Below are 19,832 nucleotides of genomic sequence, written 5' to 3' on the forward strand. Positions count from 1 at the left end.
CGTGCTTTTGTAACACTAATATGCACGTTAGTACTTCAAGAAAATTTAAAGAGAAATCAATCTAACAGACTATTTTAGTGAAAAAGTACTTAAATCCATTCAATTTCTTCCTAAAGCATATTTTTTCTTGAAAGTTTTATAAACCTATATATGCTCATAAAATCTCATTTTAATACAAGTAAACATTAATACAAAAATATCAAATTTGTAATTCAAAGCTCGTAATAGAAAAATCTGATAGCACATGTCTTCATAACCTTCTTTCTCCCTGTGTGCAGCCTTAACATAAACACACATAACAGGATAGACAGCATTTACTCACATTTACGTCGGTGTGATGGATTAAAACACAAAGGGCTGGAAGAATCTAAGGAGAGAAATCATAATAATGGTATCTACTATGTTCTTATAAAGAAAGTACTTGTTCATTTTCACTTTTATTTGAAAGGTACAAAGAGACACTGACAGCGATCATCCAACTATTGGGTTCCTCTCTAAACGATTGCAACAGCTGTGACTGTGCCAGGACTACTCCAGGAAACTGTTAACAGAACCTGGATCTCTTTGAAGCATGGCAGAGACCCAGAGTTGAGCCCTGACCTGCTACCCCCAGGGTGCACAGGAGCAGGCAGTAAGATGCAGGTGTCTCAGGCAGTGTCTCAGCTACTATGCCAAGCACCCACCCCATTGATGTAAAAAAGGTTTTACCTCTTGAATGGTTTCCATTGGCGGTGGTGGGTCTTTGTGACGACATAAGTTGACCATAACCCATGTAACATTTCTTAAGAATGTTATAGGAATAGATGGACTTATGAATGAAAGTAAAGGTTTCACAACTCCAAGGCTTATGACATAATCTCTACACTGGGGCCCATCACCTGTGGGAAGAATTATTTATAAATTCAATAAAATATTCACAAAACATAGAGCACTGGGTCCAATATGTAGTTTCCCATATTTTAATTTTTTAGAAAAATAAGATGTGTGATTTTATAAGCTGCTCATTTTATGCTATCACACCATTTAAACTCTGAAAAGGTTTAAAAAATATTTTGTGGGAATGTAACTGCTGCTTTTGTCTTTCAATGTTATTCTCAGTTTAAGAATGTCATGTAATTAAAACCATAGAAATGCTATAAAGAAAGTTTGTTGAATTTCTATTTATAATTCATTACCAGAGAATCAGAATATGAATGATAAATTATTTCAAGAACAGAAAAGGAGAACAAACAGTACAGTAACAAGTGATCTCCAATGAGGTATCTGGGCTTGAGCTCAGAGCAAAAACTGGGGGTGCATGTTTTAATAAACTTTTCTTATGATTTTGACAGTATGCTGAAGTTTAAGAACTAACAGAGAGAACAGTCAAATGGAACTGTTGTATGTATAGTGTCATAATATTAAGTCATGCTGAAATTTTCATGCTAAGTAAAAACACTTTTCTCTGCAGTAAAATACATGGAGATGAAACACCTGCTCCCCGTGCATTCACATATGCTAATTATGTACACAAAATCACTAGTGTCAATATTTAAAGATCAAGATATGGCTTTAATAACTCTAAATCTAAAACTTGATATAAAAATAAAGAAACAGATTCTACACATACAAACAATAATATTCCTACATTCTGTAAGAACTGTCTATAGAAAAATCCTGCCATGAGCTCCCACTGGTTTATGTGAGGGCCGAGTGTGTGCTGGGCAGAACCAGGCTGGATTGCAACACCCACTGGTTCCAGTGGAAGCCGGCAATTGCAACCCAGCAATTGCAACCACCAGCTGATCGGGGCAATGGACTATGGTGGGCCCTATACTTGCTAGTACATACAAGAATCTGGTCTGGGAACACCTCAAAGTTTCTTTTGGGGATCTCCCCAACGGAAATGGCGGACTCAGAACCCTAACCAAGAAAAGACGGAAGACAGACCAGGTCAATCCATCCCCTCAGCTAGCTTAAGTGTTAACAGCAAGCTGTATTTCCTTTTTCACAACTAGTAGCTGTTTTTATTACCTAATCATAACTCTTGGAATGTTACTCTGAATTTCATACAAACCTATGATATTCCCTAACGCCCACACTGCTTGCTCACAGACATTCTGATGGGGTGAATGGAGAAGCCTCAGGAAAAGTGGCACAGCATCTGAAAGAGGAAAATAACGCTGCAGTTACTATTTGAAAAGTAGATTCAGTAACATGGACAGAGGTTCCTTCTCATCTGCTGGTTCACTTCCCCAAATGGCTTGAAAAGCAAGGGCTTGGCCAGGCTGAAGTGAGGAGCCAGGAGAGCTCTGTCTCCCCCGTCTGGTGGCCAGAGGCTAGATGCCTGGGCCATCAATCACTGCATGCCAGGAGCATTAGCTGAAAGCAGCCAGAACTTGAACCACAACTCTGATGCAGGAGGCTTAACTGCACAATGCTGGCCCCATCAAGACACCCCAAGATCAAAAGACATCTATCAAAGATATATCTTCATTGAATATTTTATAAGAAACAGCACTTTTGGGAGAATTTTGACCAGGAAATCACTTTATTAGCATCAAAGAGTTATAATACACAGTATCAAAGCTTATAAAATTTCATTTACAATCAAATGTGGACTTCAGTATTCCTCACATTTTAAGTATTCATCAAATCTGAGAAAGGAGCTACAACAGAAATCTAAATGAAAATATGTGGGAGAACAGACAGGCCAAGGTCCCCTGAACACAGGAGACCTTCTGAATCAGAAAGGGACTCTTGCTCGGCAAGGACGGCCGGCACAAGACCCGTCAGTCCGAACAGAATGGTACTGCACTGAGAAGTAAGACTTTCTTTCTTTCCCATACTACTTTGAAAACTGCTATTTAAATATGAGGTACCTCAAAAATTTGTGAAAAACAGACTAAATGCTAACTTTTGCTTAAAAAATTTACAAAACCCATTCAAATTCACATTTGCAGATCAACCATGATTACCTAGAAAACAAATTCTAAACTTTTACTGATCTTTAAAGACCATACAAAATTGAAAGGAAAATGAGGAAATAAAGAACCTTGAAAAAAATAAAATTTACCTAAGTCAACAACATAAACCAAAGTCCCCCAAATCACAATAGAACAAAAACATATGAAACCAAACTATTTTAAAATAATTTATGGTAATTGTTTTTTTAAGTAACACTTACGCATTACTGTCTACACAATAGGGCAGTTAGTTGGATAACATTTTTGTTCCCTTTCAAAATCATTAAGACATTAGCACTTTTCCCTTTGTTTCTCTCCTGACCCCAGATACAGGGAAAAATGATAATATTAGTGTGGAAACAATGGTATTAGCCACTTTCACCCTGTAGCCCTTGACCCTTTGTACCCTAATCAACAAAGTAAGTTTATTAAAAAAAAAAAAAAAGAAAAAAAAAAGAAATGTTGTATACAAAAAAGATATTAGCACTTATAATTCTACAAGCTTAGACAAGTACACTAAGTGTAGCATTCATATAAATACACCTGTTATTTTCAATAACGTTTTTCCAATTATATCACTTGACACATAGGAGAAATACAATCCTATTAAAGTAACAATGAAAAAATTGTCAAGCCATTCTTTTAATAGGCCTACTTTATAGAAATTTTTTAAAAACCACATTTTTATTTACTTGAAAGGCAGTTATAAAGAGAGAGGGAGAGAAAATGAGAGATCTTTGATTCACTGATTTACTCCCCCAATGGCCACAAAAGGCAAGGGCTATCCCAGGCACAAGCCAAGACCCCAGAGCCTCCTCTCGGTCTCCCGTATGCATGCAGGGCTACCAAGGTCTCGAGCTATCCCGTTACTTTCCCAGGCTGTAACCAAGGGGCTGGATCAGAAGAGGAGCAGCTGGGTTTTGAACCAGCGCCTCTATGGGATTCTTGTGTTGCAGGTGGTCGCTTAGGTTGCTACACCACAATGGCTATACTAGAGTATCTCTTTAAAACATACCTATTTGGAGAGGCTGAGCCACAGTATGGCAACATGGGAAAAAGATTTAATTTGTCTGATATTGTAATTACAATAGTATAATCTGCTACTAGAATTAGGAAAATACCCAGATTTAGAAAAGAATCAAATGTTCAGAAATAGAAAATGTTGGTCAACAGAACAAGGTTATTAAGCTGGTTTATTTTTAACAGCTGTACTTATCACTGTGTAGCCACTGCTTCACAGCATACATAGCTTTTCTTTTAGGGGAATTCAAGTTTTTGCTGAATTAAAAGAAAACATAGAATTTTGTTTGTTAACAAGCAACTTACTGGATTGAACTACTGCTTGAGTTTGCTCAGAGGTTCCAGATGCAATATTTGTCAAAGCCCACGCAGCTTCAAACTGTAAAGAAGGACTGTAAAAACAGAAACAACTTTAAACAGCGGCTGTTTTCACACTGGTACAAATTTAATCAACAATTCCTCTCAACAAGTATTTTCAAAATATTAAGCATTTTATTTCTATTCATTCAGCATTTCCAAAATGTTCAAATGCATGTTTTCTCAAGTATTCGCATGTCCAACCCAGTTCTTGTTGCTTTTACAACTTCAAAGTTAAATTATATTGTTTTCAAGTTCCTCTTTGGCTTTTCCCTCTATTCGCTGGCATGAATATAACTTGCATTGCTTTTCCCATTTCTCTGACTTTTCAATTCCATCCCATAGACGTTCTCTTTCATAAAAGGTGAAACTAACTTCCAGAAAATCTTGCCTTCTCCAAAGAACATGCATTAAGTTAAAACAGAAAAACTGCACTTACTTGTCATCTCTTTCAAGACAATGGACTAAAATAGGCAAAATTCCTGATTTTATTAAGTCATCAATTGGTGGATTTCGATCACTGGACAAAAGTTTCCTGTAAAAGACATGCACGTATATTTATATATATATTAGCTCATAACATTAAGCTGATTCAAACACATATCTTACATAAATACTGTCATAAATCTGAATATCTGATAAATTACTCTGAAAATTTTTAGTTTTTTTTTAATGTAACTTTTCCCCTAATTTTTATAAAAAGACTAAGTTTAGGGCCTGGCGCTGTAGCTAAAGTCCTCGCCTTGCACGCACTGGGATCCCATATGGGCGCTGGTTCTAATCCCGGAAGCCCCGCTTCCCATCCAGCCCCCTGCTTGTGGCCTGGGAAAGCAGTCGAGGACGGCCCAAAGCCTTGAGACCCTGCACCCACATGGGAGAAGCAGGAGAAGCTCCTGCTTGGGATCGGCTCAGCCCTGGCCATTGGGGCTGCTTGGCAAGTGAATCAACGGATGGAAGATCTTTCCGTTTCTCCTTCTGTCTGTATATCTTCTTTTCCACTAAAAACAATTAAATAACTCTAAAAAAAAAAAAAGCTGGAATTGGAAGGAGATGTGACTTGAACCCCATGAAACTCGAAAGTACTAATGTCTCATGCCAAATGCCCACCCAAAACACGTTAGTTTTGGACTTAAATTTGAGCTCAGAGAAGAAACTAGGCAGGTTTTATATAGCATCTATCTTACTAAGAAAGGAATTAAGAGATAGAAAAATATTCACACTAGGTTACAACAGTCGAAAGCCAAAGAGACAGGCTGCTGGTATGTGTTCATAGATGATACTACTGCCCAGGCCTACATCTTACTCGACACCTGCAATTAAAGGGTATAAAAGCTCGGTAATAATCTCACTTCAGCAACTAGGGGAAAACGGGATTAAGTACAATACCATAAAGGGAAATACCTTAAAAGATGCTGGATATACTAAGGTAAACGAGATAGTTATATCCCTGTTCCATGGTAAAGAACAAACAAAACAAAACAAGCCATCCAGTGCCAGTGCCTGTTTTCCCAAGTGGCAGGTCACAGATTTAGCTGGTCAGTGTGGTCCAGCACAACCTGTACCCATTAGAATCGTCTGCACTACTACAGAAAGGCAATGTTTTAGAAACTTGAATCAGATCATCTCCCTGTAAGTCATAGCCACTGGTTTTTATTTTATCAAGGCAAATGGACTTACCTAGAGAGAATGAATTATATCACATGCTACTTTCACAGTGTTTTCTATAATGGGTGCTTATAAAAATCTTTTTCAACTGAGGTTCAATGAGATGAAGGATCAAGATTTAATGATTTTTTAATGGCTTCATTGAGGACATTTTCAGGAAATGGCTTTTATTCTTTGAGACCGTGATCATTAGCTAAATATCATTTATAAAATATAAAATCAGTTTGGTACCACTGCCTTCATCTGTGTTCACATGCCAGCATTTTTAAATCCACAAGTGCTTCTGTAACATCAATACAAAGCTTGATACAATGCAAAAAGGCAAGCAGTCTCAGGATTTTGAAACTGTCTCACAATTTCCCAATGTTTCACTGATTATCATCTGAGAATCTCTGTGTGAGGGGCAGGGGTTTTAATTTTCTCGCAGAACTTACACTGAACTGTACACCAACTCAGACAACTGTGAGTATAAGCATAACCATTTCTTAATCACTCTTCTTATAAATATTATTTTGAGACGAAAATAGCTCTATGATATTCTTTCTGCATTTTAATCTGTAGTATACTTAACACTGCAATTCTATGATTTCCTAATATGTTCTAGGTTAAGAAAAATACACAAAGTGGGAAAATCCAACTCAGTTGAAAAAGAATTCATGTACTGGCTAAAATATTAAATAAGTCTATGTAATTTCTCTATGTTAAAATTGAAAAAGTATTTATTTGAAGGCAGAATGACAGAGTAGGGGAGTGGTAATGGGGGGGAGCAGAGATGGGGGCAGAGAGAGAGAGAGAGAGAGAGAGAGAGAGAGAGAGAGAGAGGCAAAGCGGGAGGGAACTAAGGAAAGAAAGATAATGATCTTCCATCTGCTGGTTCACTCCATAATTACCACAATGGTTGTGCTTGGGAAGGGTTGAACCCAGCAGCCGGGAACTCCATCCATGTCTCCCACACAGGTAGCAGGGCCCCAGATATGTGGGTGACACCCACCAGCTCCCAGGCATATCAGCAGAGAACTCAATCAGAAGCAGAAAAGCTGAGACTCGTGCAGCACTCAAATAAAGCAATGTCTGCCTTTCAAATGATGGCTTCACTGGCTGTGCCATACCAGCCCCCTCACTGAAATTCTACAACTGGGCTTAGTGGCGTGGCCTGGTGGCTGGGGTCCTCGCCTTGAATGCCCCGGGATCCCATATGGGTGCTGGTCCTAAGACTGGCGGCTCCACTTCCGATCCAGCTCCCTGCTTGTGGCCTGGGAAAGCAATCAAGGACAGATCAATGCTTTGGGATCCTGCACCCGTGTGGGAGACCTGGAGGATGTTCCTGGCTCCTGGCTCCGGATCGGCACAGCACTGGCCGTTGTGCTCACTTGGGGAGTGAATCATTGGACGGAAGATCTTCTTCTGTTTCTCTCCTCCTCTCTGTGTATCTGACTTTATAATAAAAAATAAATAAATCTTAAAAAAAAAAAAAGAAATTCTACAACTAGGGCCAATTTCTTGTGAAGTCTCTCTTTTCCACTGATGACCACAATATAAAGTATTCTTATATTCATAAATATACAAAGCAAACACTATATTGTATTATGGTACAATATCTTTCCCAACGTATTTGTTAATATAAGGATTTCAGTAGTAATTTTCCTGGCTCTTGCCCTAAAACACTAAAATATGACTTTTATTTCAGATATGTACAAGATAATTTGATATTTGCTGTCTGATAAGACAGTGGGAGTATATGTTAAATCTACTTGCCTTACAGTAAGTCTACAATTTGTGATGTGTTGTTTAAAGAGCATTATGAGAACTGCTACTTCATTTACTATTAATCAGTAAGAAGCTCTGTGAAGGATCTTTTTCTACTATTCTGTGGCACAGATCTGTCAAATGAACTTTTTCCCCTATCGTAGTATCTACGTATCATCTAAGCGAAACTTTAGTGCATTTGAAGTACATGCTTTCAGTTCAGAAAAGTATGTTCACTGCCATCATTTTAATATTCTGAATTATACAAGTATTTTTTAAATGGTCTATGTCCATCTAAGCTCTACTGTGTCAGTCATCAAAGATAATCAGTAATAACCCAAAACAGAACTGAAACATGCCCTCAAAATTTAACTTACCTAGCAGCCTGAACTGCGCTTAGCTGAATTCCTTGGTTATCACTTGAAGCATTCTAAAAATAATAATAATAATTTATGATGCAGAAAAACAATAATTAGTTATTAACGCTAACAAATACAAACAGGGAAACTGAATCCCAACTTACTTGAACAATAGCTTCTAGAGAGGTATTTTGCTGGGAAAAAAAAATGAAAAAGAAAAAACAATTAAGAAGCCACCTTAAAATCCCAGTACTCATGTAAAATCTTTCAATAGTTTTAAAGAGTAATAACTTACGACTCTATAATCACCATCTATGTCAGAATCTTCACAGATATCTTCATGTGGTACATTCCTTCTTTTTAAGAGATGTTCATCTCTTTTATTCTTAAAAAACAGAAAAAGTAAAGAACTTCAGCCAAACAAAAAAGCTTATTCATACAAAAATCAAACAAACCTGTGCTTAAACTGAAATATGAGGTGCCTTGTAAGCATAAAATTCATATGCAGAATATTAAACCAACATTTCAGCAACAATGAGTTCCAACCACCAAATACTACATTTATAATGAACCATGAATTACAAAAAAACCAAACTAAAAAAATGTATGACTAAAAGAGATAATGTAGAGACAGAACAAATATGTTTAAGAAGTATTAAACTAATTTTCATGTCACCTGAAATTCTCTTTATCACTTAAAAGTACATGCAAAAATCAGGCAGTTCAAAATTAAGCAAAAACCAACAATGCCTTATGAAAATCAAGGATCCTTTGAACTTCACTTAAAATGTCTGGACAAATTTACAAATGCATGTAAATATGACCTGCTTTAATTATTAAAAATTGCTGAAGTATATAAGAAACAACTTTTCAGGACATATCTACTATCTATGAGGAACAGAACTAGGTGACTTACATTTTCTGTGAACTACTACAAATGATAAAAGAAAAACATGTGTCAAGTTGGCTGTTCATAGCTATTTCTGGAGAGTAGACAAATTCTGTCCTATCTTCAATAACTTATCAAATTTAGTCAAAATATTTTATTTCAAAAGAAAAAGAAATGGTAAGCACTTGAGATTCAGAAAAGCCTTAACATACTCAGCGAATAAAATGTAGTTATACACTACGTTCCATACTCTACATTAAAAATTTAATTTATGTACATGGCAGCTAAAATTATGCCTGGAAGTATGATTTGGCTTACCTTTCTTAATTCAACCACAACTTCATTTCGTTGTCTTCTCATAGTCTGCAAAAACATTAAAGAGAAATATTTTCAAGTCACCCCAAATGCTGCCACCCAGAGCAAATCACTATTAGCATTCTGTCAAATATATGAGTGTGTCAGGATCAGTAAACTTAGCATACTTTACTTTTAGAGTAATGCACTATATAATGGAAGGCTCTCCTGAATTTTTTTGTAAGCAACTGAATTTACTGATTTTGTGTGTAAGTTGTTTAAAAAATCATTAGTTCATGTGGGGGTGAGATTATTTTTTTTTGGTACCTCTAGCTTTTAATAAACCTTACATTCATTTTTAGAACTGTAATTATTATGAAGGAAATCCTTTTTCAGGTAGAAGTTTAAACAGGGTCCATCACTGGTGTGGTAGGTTAAGCCACAGCTTGAGCTCAGGCATTCCATGTAGGGTGATGACTTGTGTTCCAGCTGCCCCCACTTGTCCAGATCCCCACTGGTAGCCTGGGAGAATTGGCAAAAGATGACCCTGTCACCCAAATGGGAGACAGAGGAGGATTCTAGCTATGGCAGCCATCTGAGAGTGAACCAGCAGAAGGAAGATGGACTCACTCTCTCCTTCCCGCGCCATCTCTATGTGACTGTCAAGCAACCAATTCTCTTTTAAAAAGTACAAATAAAGATACAACTTATCAACTTCCCAGTAATCTCTTGAGTTTTAATAGACTGTGAGAGGGAAAGCCCAAAAATTCAGTAGAGAAGACCCCAAAACTCTCTACAATGGCTTAAGTTCGTATCAATTCACCTCCCCATTTGCTACCACTTAAGACCTTAGCTCCTACTATTTTATTTTTTTTTCCACTCACCAATTGACATTTATTAATTCTAGCTGGGCACCAGAACCTAAGGTCAAGGTTAGACTTGGTTCTGACAGGGAAATGTTTAAAGTGTGGTTAAAATCAAAATCAAAATCAAGATATGAGAATTTGGTTATTGCAGGTTCATCAATATGGACACCTAGAATGTTCATGTAGTAAAACAATTAGAAGTCATATAATGCAGAGTTGGGAGGAGAAAAAAAAGGTTTATAGCAGCTAGTTGTGTACATACTAAAACCGAGATGTCAATGAAGGAGTCACAGGATGTAGTCAAGTACTTGAATTTTCTAACATGTTGGTCACTCAATACCATGCCAATTAACTTCATGATGTAAATTGTTGTTGAAGTTGTATAGTGGCTTTTTCATTGGACGGGATGGTATTCCGCCATCTCTACTTTCAGACCAAGGATGGTCTCCCAATGAAACTGCTGAATTTATCTGGACAATAAGATGCTGGACTCTCCTCATGGTCCATACCCACAATGAAGGACTCATGACTGGATATGATCTGTACTACTGTAACAATATGGAGGAATTCAATATGGGGGCAGGGCTTGGGGAGGGGCTGGGGCAATCCCAGAGCCTATGAAACTGTCATAAAATGATATAAAATTTAAAAATAAATAAAGCTTAAAAAAAAAAAACAACAGGAGGAGCCAGGAGCATCCCAAAGTTTTGGGCCACCCTCTGCTGCTTTCCCCGGCCATACATAGGGAATTGGGTCTGCATTCCCAATAAAAATAAATAAATCTGGAAAAAAAAAAAAAAGAAGTTCCTGGATCCTTGCTTCAGATCAGTGCAGCTCCAGCCTTTTGTGGTCACCTGGGAAGTGAATCATTGGACGGACGATCTTCCTCTCTCTCTCTCTCTCTCTCTCCCCTTCGCTCAGTATATATGACTTTGCAACAAAAATAAAAAGAAATCTTAAAAAAAATTTAAAGTTAAAAGTCATATAATAGAGTTCTTATCAATGATTTATCCACTGACACACAACAAATTAGTGACAACAATTTCATGATTCTATTAATTCTTAATTATATTTCCTTTCAAAATCCAATCAAACTTATTGAAACATACTATGTATTCAAGAGTACCTGAGTGTCTCCTGTAGAAATTGTTGATACCTATCATTGGACCCCTCAATTAAATCTGATTGACTCGGGGAGATGTCATCATGGTGTATCAGGTTAAGCCACCACCTGAGGTTCCAGCAGCATCAGATATGGGTGTTGGTTCACATTCCAGGTGCTCTACTTTCAAGCCAGCTTCCTTCACAGTCTGCTTACAGCAGTGGAAGAAGGTCAAAATGTTTGGGGCCCTCATGCCCATATGGAAGACCTTGAAGACGCACCTGGCTTCAGCCTGGCCTAACCCTGCTCCTACTATTTTATTTTGCTCTACCCACCCCAGCCTAGCTATTCCTCTAACATAGTCTAGTAATTCTAAATCTGCTTGCTTTAACATATTAATTAATACATTACATAGCAACTCCTAAGAAGATGCATCACAGTGCCAAACAGGTTTCAATTATTAGCCACTTCAAGGATTAAATAAGCTATAATATATAAAATACTCTAATATTTGCTATCACACAGCAGATACGTGTTAGTTTCTTGTTATTGCCACTGCTATTTTCTTAAGCTAGAATGCATTTTCCTCATCTTCAAGGCTCAGCCACTCAAGTCTATGGAGAGATCTTCCCCTTCTGACCAACTCTCTGGTTACTCTCTCTCCCTCCACTCACACACACCCCAATGGCTTGGAATAGCCAAAGGCAAGAGCCCAAAACTTCACCCAAGTCTCCCACATGCAGGCAGGGACCCAAGGACTTGCACTATCAGCTGTAGGCTCCACAGGCAAACCAGCATGAAGCTGATCAAAAGCAGGGCACCTGGAATTTGAACCACTACACTAATATGGGACATGGACATTGCAGGCAGTGGTTTAATCGGCTGCACAACACCTGCTGCCTCAAGAATGTTAAGATCCATTATCTGATTTAATCATTAGTCTTAACAAGCTATAAATTTCTACAAAAAAAAAAAAAAAAAGAAGGAATGGAGTCTTAGAGAAGTTCATGACTTGCCAACATCAAGTAATGTCAACATCAAGTGATGCCAGCATCAAGTCAGGATTAGAACCCTGAGAACCACAGACATTTGGTGCAGTAGTCAAAACTTGGGACACACGCATCTCCTACGCGTCCAACTTCAGTCTAGGCTAATTCTGGGCCACCATGGGAGGCAACAGGTGTGTCAAGTACTTCAGTTGCTGCCATCCACATGGGACACTGGGCCTGAATTCCAGGCTCTGGTTTTGCTTGGTCCAGTCCCAGCTGAAAATGGGCATTTTGAGGAATAAACTATGAAATGAAGATCTCTAGCTCTCTGCCTTTCAAATAAAAATGAAAATAAATAAAAATTAAAAATAAGAACCTAGAGAAGTTTCCTAAACTCTATTACTAAGCTGTATTATTTTCCAAGTCTTAAAGTCAAAGTTCAAACCAATCTGAAAGCCCATGGTTCACACTAAAGCACTATTACTGACAATGGATGCTGCGCAGCATAACAACACATAAACAATAAAAAATGCCTTATGCTGCTCGCTGAAAACAGTATCTAAAATGTATTACTACTTAAAAAGGTAGCACAACAAGTTAAATGGTCTCCTGAAATATGCAGATGTTTCCGGTGTACCAGGATCAAAGTATAACAGGCTTTTACTTCTCAATGACTATTAAATGAATCCCAAGCAGCTGCATGTTCACATACATGTTTTGATCATACCCAAATTTTCTCCCACAAAGCATCTCTTATTAGATTCTGAATTTTTGACAGCATAATTACCTATAAAAGATTTATCAAACCAGTTTAATCCTGTAGTAATATAGCTATTACTACGCATAGAAATAAGATTTCTCTTACAGGTTAAGAAAGAATTTTCTTCTCTCTCCCAGGAGGAGAGACAGACTTTATAAGACTGCAAAGGAATTAATGAAGATACCATATGCAACTCCACTTGGTAGCATTCATTCATGTTGTTTACTGCAACAGATGCCTTAAAAGTTGTAGTAGAAATTTAGATGTTTTCAGGCCACAATACAATCACAAATCAAGAAGTCCTGTGAAAAGGTATTTGAGAAGGCTTCCTTTTGTAAGTGCACTTAGCAGGATTTGCACACTACATGCAAATAATACAGTTGTGAATTCTCATGATCTTAACCATCTATTAGAATTCCAAAAAGCTGCCAAGTAGTAGCTAAAGGATTATTTGTAGGTCAAAGTGTCTTGTAAAGGACAAAGCCTATAAATACAGGCAGTGGAAGAGGATCTGAGTTAAGGCATTTGTATATCTTTGTTGGTTAGTCCAAAGACCGTAAAATGACAAATTCAGGCAAAAGGGTTAACTACCACCAAAATCTGTCAAAGAAGTTAATATTTCAGAAGGCAAAGCGCTACATTGGAGTTTGTTTAACAAATATTTGGGATATGTCCATAAACGTGCTGTGCAATACAAGGTCCACACTTCCCACACTCTAGTGACATGTCAGTTTGGGTCCTTCTTCCCGTGTAACAGCCACTGAATTTCCAAACTAGAAGCTACTCAATTTTTGCTAATCCTCAAGTTAGTTTGGTCAATGCCTAACTTTTCTCTAAAACTCTAAAAATGACTACTTCATGATCATATAATATACTGCATAAAATGTGAGTATCTGGGGGCTAGTGCTGTGGGTTGATGGGCTAACGCTTCTTCTGCAAGCCCAGTAGGCATTCCATTGGGTGATGCATCCTATCCCAGCCACTCCACTTCTTAACCAGCTGTTTGCAGCCTAGAAAGGCAGCAGAGGATGATGGCCAGTCCTTGGGACCTTGCACTAAGTAGCTGGAGGAGGCTCCTTGCTCCTGATTGGTTGAGCTCCAGCTGCTGCGGTTATATTGGAGGTGAACAAGTGGGTAAAGGATCCTGTGTCTCTCCTTCTTTCAGTAAGTCTGCCTTTCAAATAAAAATAAATCTTAAAATTTTTTTGGAATATCTTGATTTTTCTTCATTAAAAACTTAGAATTTTTACATAAGAATTCAATCTCACTAAAACTTTATGATTTAGTGAAAATTTTTCACTAAGTTCATAATAAATGAACAGCCTACCTGTCACTTATACTTCAGGAAAATTAATACTTATGCAATAGCATTACAAATGAATTTTAAATTAAACAGACATGAGAAATTTTTTGCGTTGTAATAAAATATATCCAAAAATGGACTGCGCTAATGGTTACAAAAACTTCTAAAGTTCATGGACTAAAACATTTAAAGATTGTAAATTTTATCATAGTTAAGCTACAACTCAATAAGGTAGTTTATATTTTTTCCATTCTATTTCATGATACAGTTCCTTAGGCAATGGGATTTCCTCCCAAATCCCTTCTCCCCACCCCCATGCTCTCCCCTATATTATTACTTCAGCATAGTTCTTCATAAACAGTCACAAGTCCATCACTGCAGGCATGGACAACACAGAGTCAGCATCCTATTGTCATTGGGAGTCCATCTTTGATCTGGAAGTAGAGATGCATCCTCACATCTGGATTTGACAGACTTCATTAATGTTACTATACAACCACTTAAATGAAAAGCCACAAAACAAAATTAAAAGGAAGCAAAACAGAAATTTATAACACCATGAAGTTAAATAACATGCTACTGAATGACTAATGTGTCACTGAAGAAATGAAAAAGAAAATACAGAACCTTCTCAAAGAAAATGCTACAGTATGATCTGAATCAGTGAAGAATATGAAAGTTTTGATGAAAATCAAAACATAAAAACCCATGATACAGTTTCCACTAATCTTTGTTGGTGAGATGCATCTCCTGTAGGCAACAAATAGATGTTTTTTTTTTTAAAGATTTATTTATTTTATTACAAAGTCAGATATACAGAGAAGAGGAGGAGACAGTGAGGAAGATCTTCCATCCGATGATTCACTCCCCAAGTGAGCCGCAACGGGCCGGTGCGCTGTGCTGATCCAATGCCGGGAACCAGGAACCTCTTCCGGGTCTCCCACGCGGGTGCAGGGTCCCAATGCATTGGGCCGTCCTCGACTGCTTTCCCAGGCCACAAGCAGGGAGCTGGATGGGAAGTGGAGCTGCCGGGATTAGAACCGGCACCCACATGGGATCCTGGGGTGTTCAAGGTGAGGACTTTAGCCACTAGGCCACGCCGCCGGGCCCATACATGGGTTTTGCTTTTCAAACCAGTCTACTAATCTATTACATTTGATTGATGAGTTTAATCCATTCACATATAGGGTTAATATAAATAGGTGGAAATTTGGTCCTGTCATTTTAGCAATGAGTTGTTCATTGATTTAGTCTTCTGTTATTTTACTGGGATGTTCCTCACATTTGCCTTTGGTATTGGTGGGTGCTATTCCTCTTCTGTCAAGAGAACATCTTTGAGTATCATTTGTAGGGCAGGTTTGGAAGAGGCAAATTCTTTTAACTTTTCTTTACTGTGGAAGAATTTTATTTCATCTTCAAAGATAAAGGAAAGCTTTGCTGGATATGTTATCCTGGGCCGACAATTCTTTGCTTTTAGAATCTGGATATGTTGCTCTATTCTCTTCTGGCCTATAGAGTTTCCTATGAGAGGTCAGCTGTGAATCTGACTGCCATTTCTCTACAGGTCAATTATTTATTTCATGTGCACATTTAAGAATCTTTTCCTTATGTTTGATTGAAGAGAGCTTGGTTATCATGGGTCAGGGTGAAGATTGTTTTGGTCAACCCTGCTTGGAGGTCTGTACCCCTCCTGTATTCTATTTCCAAATTCTTTCTCCAGATTACGGAAGTTTTCCTTTCTTATTTCATTGAATACATTTTTTTTTTAAAAAAAGATTTATTTTTTAATTAGAAAGTCAGACATACAGAGGGGAGGAGAGACAGAGAAGATCTTCCATCCAAACAGTCACTACACAAGTGGCTGCAACAGCTGGAGCTGACCCAATCCAAAGTCAGGAGCCTAGAGTCTCTTCCAGCTCTCCTACACAGGTGTAGGGTCCCAAGGTTTTGGACAGTCCTCTACTGTTTTCCCAGGCCACAAGCAGGGCGTCGGATGGGAGGCAGGGCTGCCAGGATTAGAACTGGCGCCCATATGGGATTCCGGGGTGTGCAAGGTGAGGACTTTAGCCACTAGCTACTATGCCAGGCCCCACTGAATAAAATTTTAAACCCAGCTTCTTTTTCTGCACCTTCTAGACTCTTACATTGGGCCTTGTAATAGTCTCTCTCAATTCTTGAATACATTTTTAGCTTGATTAGATCAATTTCCAGCTTTTTGATTATTTCCCCATTGTGACAAGAAATATCTTCCAGTTCTGAGATTCTTTCTTCCTCCTCTTTCACTGTATTATGGAGACGTAAAACTACATTTTCAATTTGCTCTATTGCATCATTCATTTTCAATAATTCAGCTTGATTTTGTTTCAGTGTTGCTACTTACTGAGTGAAACATGCCTTAAATTCCTTGAACTCCCGTATATGCTTCTCATTGTTGATAAGAAGCTTTATAATTAGTTTTCTGAATTCTGTATCCTCCATTTCCTTGATGTATTCCTCAGGTAATTCTGAGGTTGGCAAAGGGTTTTGCTGTTTTGTAGGGGAGTCTTCAGTAATATTCATCATGCCTCTGTCTCTTTTTTTGCTCTTGGTCATTGTACTTCTGGTTAGCAGAGTCTTCTTTTTATGGCAGATTATTCTCCTTAGGGCAGGTTTCTTTCTTTTTTTTTTCTTTAAGTGGTACAGTGGATAAAGCATTCTTTTTTTTAATATATATATATTATATATATTATTAATTACATTGCATTATGTGACATAGTTTCATAGGCTCTGGGAATCCCCCAACCCCTTCTCGTACCCTCCCCCCATGGTGGATGCCTCCACCTTGTTGCAGTATTACAGTTCAAATTCAGTCAAGATTCTTTCATTGCAAGAGTATATCAAGCATAAAGTCCAGCATCTTCTTGTCCAGGTAAATTCAACAGTTTCTTGGGGAGACCATCTGGTCTGAAGGCAGAGCTGGCAGAATATCATCCCGATCAATTTAAAGCCACAATATAACATCAACGACAATTAACAATATTATGGAATTAATTTACATGGTATTGAGTAACCAATACGTTAAAAAATGCAAGTTCTTCACCACATCCTGTGACTACTTCATTTACATTTCAATTTTAGTTTATACACAGAACTGGCTGCTATACACCTTAAAATGGCTATAGGGTACTATTCAGCTGTCTCATGTCTATTTTCATTTTAGTATTTAGCAATTTACAGTGTTGGAGCATAATTTTGCTGAACTTGGCAGATTTTAGGATAGTCTAAACTGGGTTATAACTCTAACAAGGCATATGACAACAACTGAGGTGCAGAACAGTTTTAGGAGGGGTGTGCACCCACGGCTCTACAGTTCGATTTTACTTATTGCAGTTGGTAGATGGCTCTTTGTTTTCAGTCACTTGTGCTACTCCCTCTAGTGAGTTTCACATCTTGTTTTAGGCTTCCACCATGGTCTCTGAAGGCCCAGCTCATGGCTCACCACTCTCCACCTCCTGTGATCCCGTGCTGAGGCTGCACCGTTGTCTGTACAACCTTTCTCCCTTTCCGGCTGGAGCAATTCCCAGGATTAGGGAGATACCAGGTGTCCTTCGGTGGTGCTGACCTTGCCGGAACCTGCTTGCTGTTAGGTCTGAGGACCACCCAGACCTATTTTGACCTACAGGATGCTAACTCAATACTTTTCCCAGTGGGCCCAGTGCAATGCACTGAGCTGGAAGTCAATTTTTGTCCCTCCAGTCTCATAGCCTCTGCCACACTGTACAAAATAGCATCTGACGTACCACTGGTGGAGTTTTGGATCTGCTGGCCATTAGGTCTGCGGGCTCTCTGGACATATTTTGGGTGGAACCTGTAGTTTGAATGCCAGTTGAATACTGATCCAACTTAGTGCATGCACAGTCCTGCCCCATAGCCGTTGCCTCCCTACATAAAATGGTGCCTGATGCAGCTCTGGTGGGGTTCTGGGCTGTAAGGTCCACCCTGTTCCCGATCTGCTGCTTTGTCTCTGCTTCTGGTCAAATCAAATGAATCAGCAGGACCGACAGTCCTTTGTCTGGGTTCACCTTCTGAGCCCCTGGTGAACTTCCCTTTCCACTGGCTGCCGTGGAACTCCAGCCACATGTGCAGCTCTGACTGCTGCTGGGGTATCTGGTCACTGCAGCACCACACTGTTATCTCCACTGCTTTCCTGTGTCCATCAGTCTCCAGGAGCCCCTCTGCCTTTGGTCTGCCCTCTCCTATTCCCTAGAATGTTCCCTCTTTGCTTCACCCTTGCTAATGATTCTCTATTTAAATGTGTCCTTAACCCTATTCCACCATTTTGATTCTCTCAATAATGTGGTTTTAAAAAAAACTATCTACAAATACATACACATAGGCTTTCCCCCTCTAACAATGGTTATGATTACTTTAATCATGCACAGCACTGATTAAATTCTTATTATTTACAGACTACTGGTAAGCCTTAATTCATTTATTAATCATCTGTTTATTCAACACTAGAAATACAAACATGGATCACACAGCAACTCCCTTTAGCCACAAAAAAAGAACACCTTGTTAAATAAAATCTTCTAGACCAAATCAAACTACAAAAAGGCATTGAGAGTAGAAAACAACATGTGCAAAAATATAGGACTTTAAAGATGCTATGTGTAGGGCTCAGCGGCGTGGCCTAGTGGCTAAGGTCCTCACCTTGATCCCATATGGCCGCTGGTTCTAATCCCGGCAGCTCCACTTCCTCTCTGTCTCTCCTCCTCTCAGTGTATCTGACTTTGTAATAAAAATAAAGTGAATCTTTAAAAAAAAAAAAGATGCTATGTGTAGAATCTTTTTAAGAACATTAGAAGGGCACCCTGTGTGGTCGCCTAGGGGTTAAAGTCTTTGCCTTGCATGCACCAGTATCCCATGTGGGCACTGGTACACAATGTGGGTGCCTGTTCGTGTCCTGGCTGCTCCACTTCCCTTCCAGCTTCCTGCTTGTGGCCTGGGAAAGCAGTAGAGGATGGCCCAAAGCCTTGGGGTCCTGCACTCACTTGGGAGACAACAAGGAAGCTCCTGGATCCTGGCTTCATAACGGCTCAGCTCTAGCCACCTCAGCCATTTGGTGAGTGAACCAGTGAATTCAAGATCCTTCTGTCTCTCGTTCTTTCTGTAAATCTGACTTTCCAATAATAATCAACTAAAAAAAAAAGAACATCAGAAGGCAGGAATGGAAAAGTAGACAAGAAACTGAATCGCCATGAGCTGCTACGCTGTATGTTTTGGAGAAAAGGAGTCAGTGCTGTTTTCAACCCAAAGATTATTACTGCAGTATAAAAATATTTTATAGGGATAACAGCTATTTATTCAAATTAATAGATAAATGAAAACCTAAAAATAGCAAACTAGTAATATCTATTTTTCTACTTCTTTCCTGTGTGTTTTTTTTCTTTCATATCCTTCGTTTAATCTCTTCACAGTAAGCAGCATGGTACTTAGTCATACCCTTGCCAAAATGAACATATATGCTGGCACGCTGCATACATTTACAGAAACAA

At 38.5% G+C, this 19,832-nt stretch overlaps 1 protein-coding gene across 1 annotated transcript in view; it reads right to left on the reverse strand.

Moving 5' to 3' along the window:
* Nucleotides 1–19,832, reverse strand: part of KPNA4 (karyopherin subunit alpha 4) — a 79,873-nt gene that overhangs the window by 24,434 nt on the left and 35,607 nt on the right. The window contains exons 2-10 of the mRNA XM_004598335.3: nucleotides 9,300–9,344; nucleotides 8,388–8,477; nucleotides 8,257–8,286; nucleotides 8,111–8,163; nucleotides 4,762–4,857; nucleotides 4,272–4,357; nucleotides 2,057–2,143; nucleotides 709–878; nucleotides 323–367 (exon numbers count right to left, since the gene is read on the reverse strand). Of these exons, the coding sequence (XP_004598392.1) occupies nucleotides 323–367; nucleotides 709–878; nucleotides 2,057–2,143; nucleotides 4,272–4,357; nucleotides 4,762–4,857; nucleotides 8,111–8,163; nucleotides 8,257–8,286; nucleotides 8,388–8,477; nucleotides 9,300–9,344 (702 nt within the window). The remainder of the gene's footprint in view (nucleotides 1–322; nucleotides 368–708; nucleotides 879–2,056; nucleotides 2,144–4,271; nucleotides 4,358–4,761; nucleotides 4,858–8,110; nucleotides 8,164–8,256; nucleotides 8,287–8,387; nucleotides 8,478–9,299; nucleotides 9,345–19,832) is intronic.

The sequence above is a fragment of the Ochotona princeps genome, chromosome 3, assembly GCF_030435755.1.
Source record: "Ochotona princeps isolate mOchPri1 chromosome 3, mOchPri1.hap1, whole genome shotgun sequence".
Classification (NCBI taxonomy): domain Eukaryota; kingdom Metazoa; phylum Chordata; class Mammalia; order Lagomorpha; family Ochotonidae; genus Ochotona; species Ochotona princeps.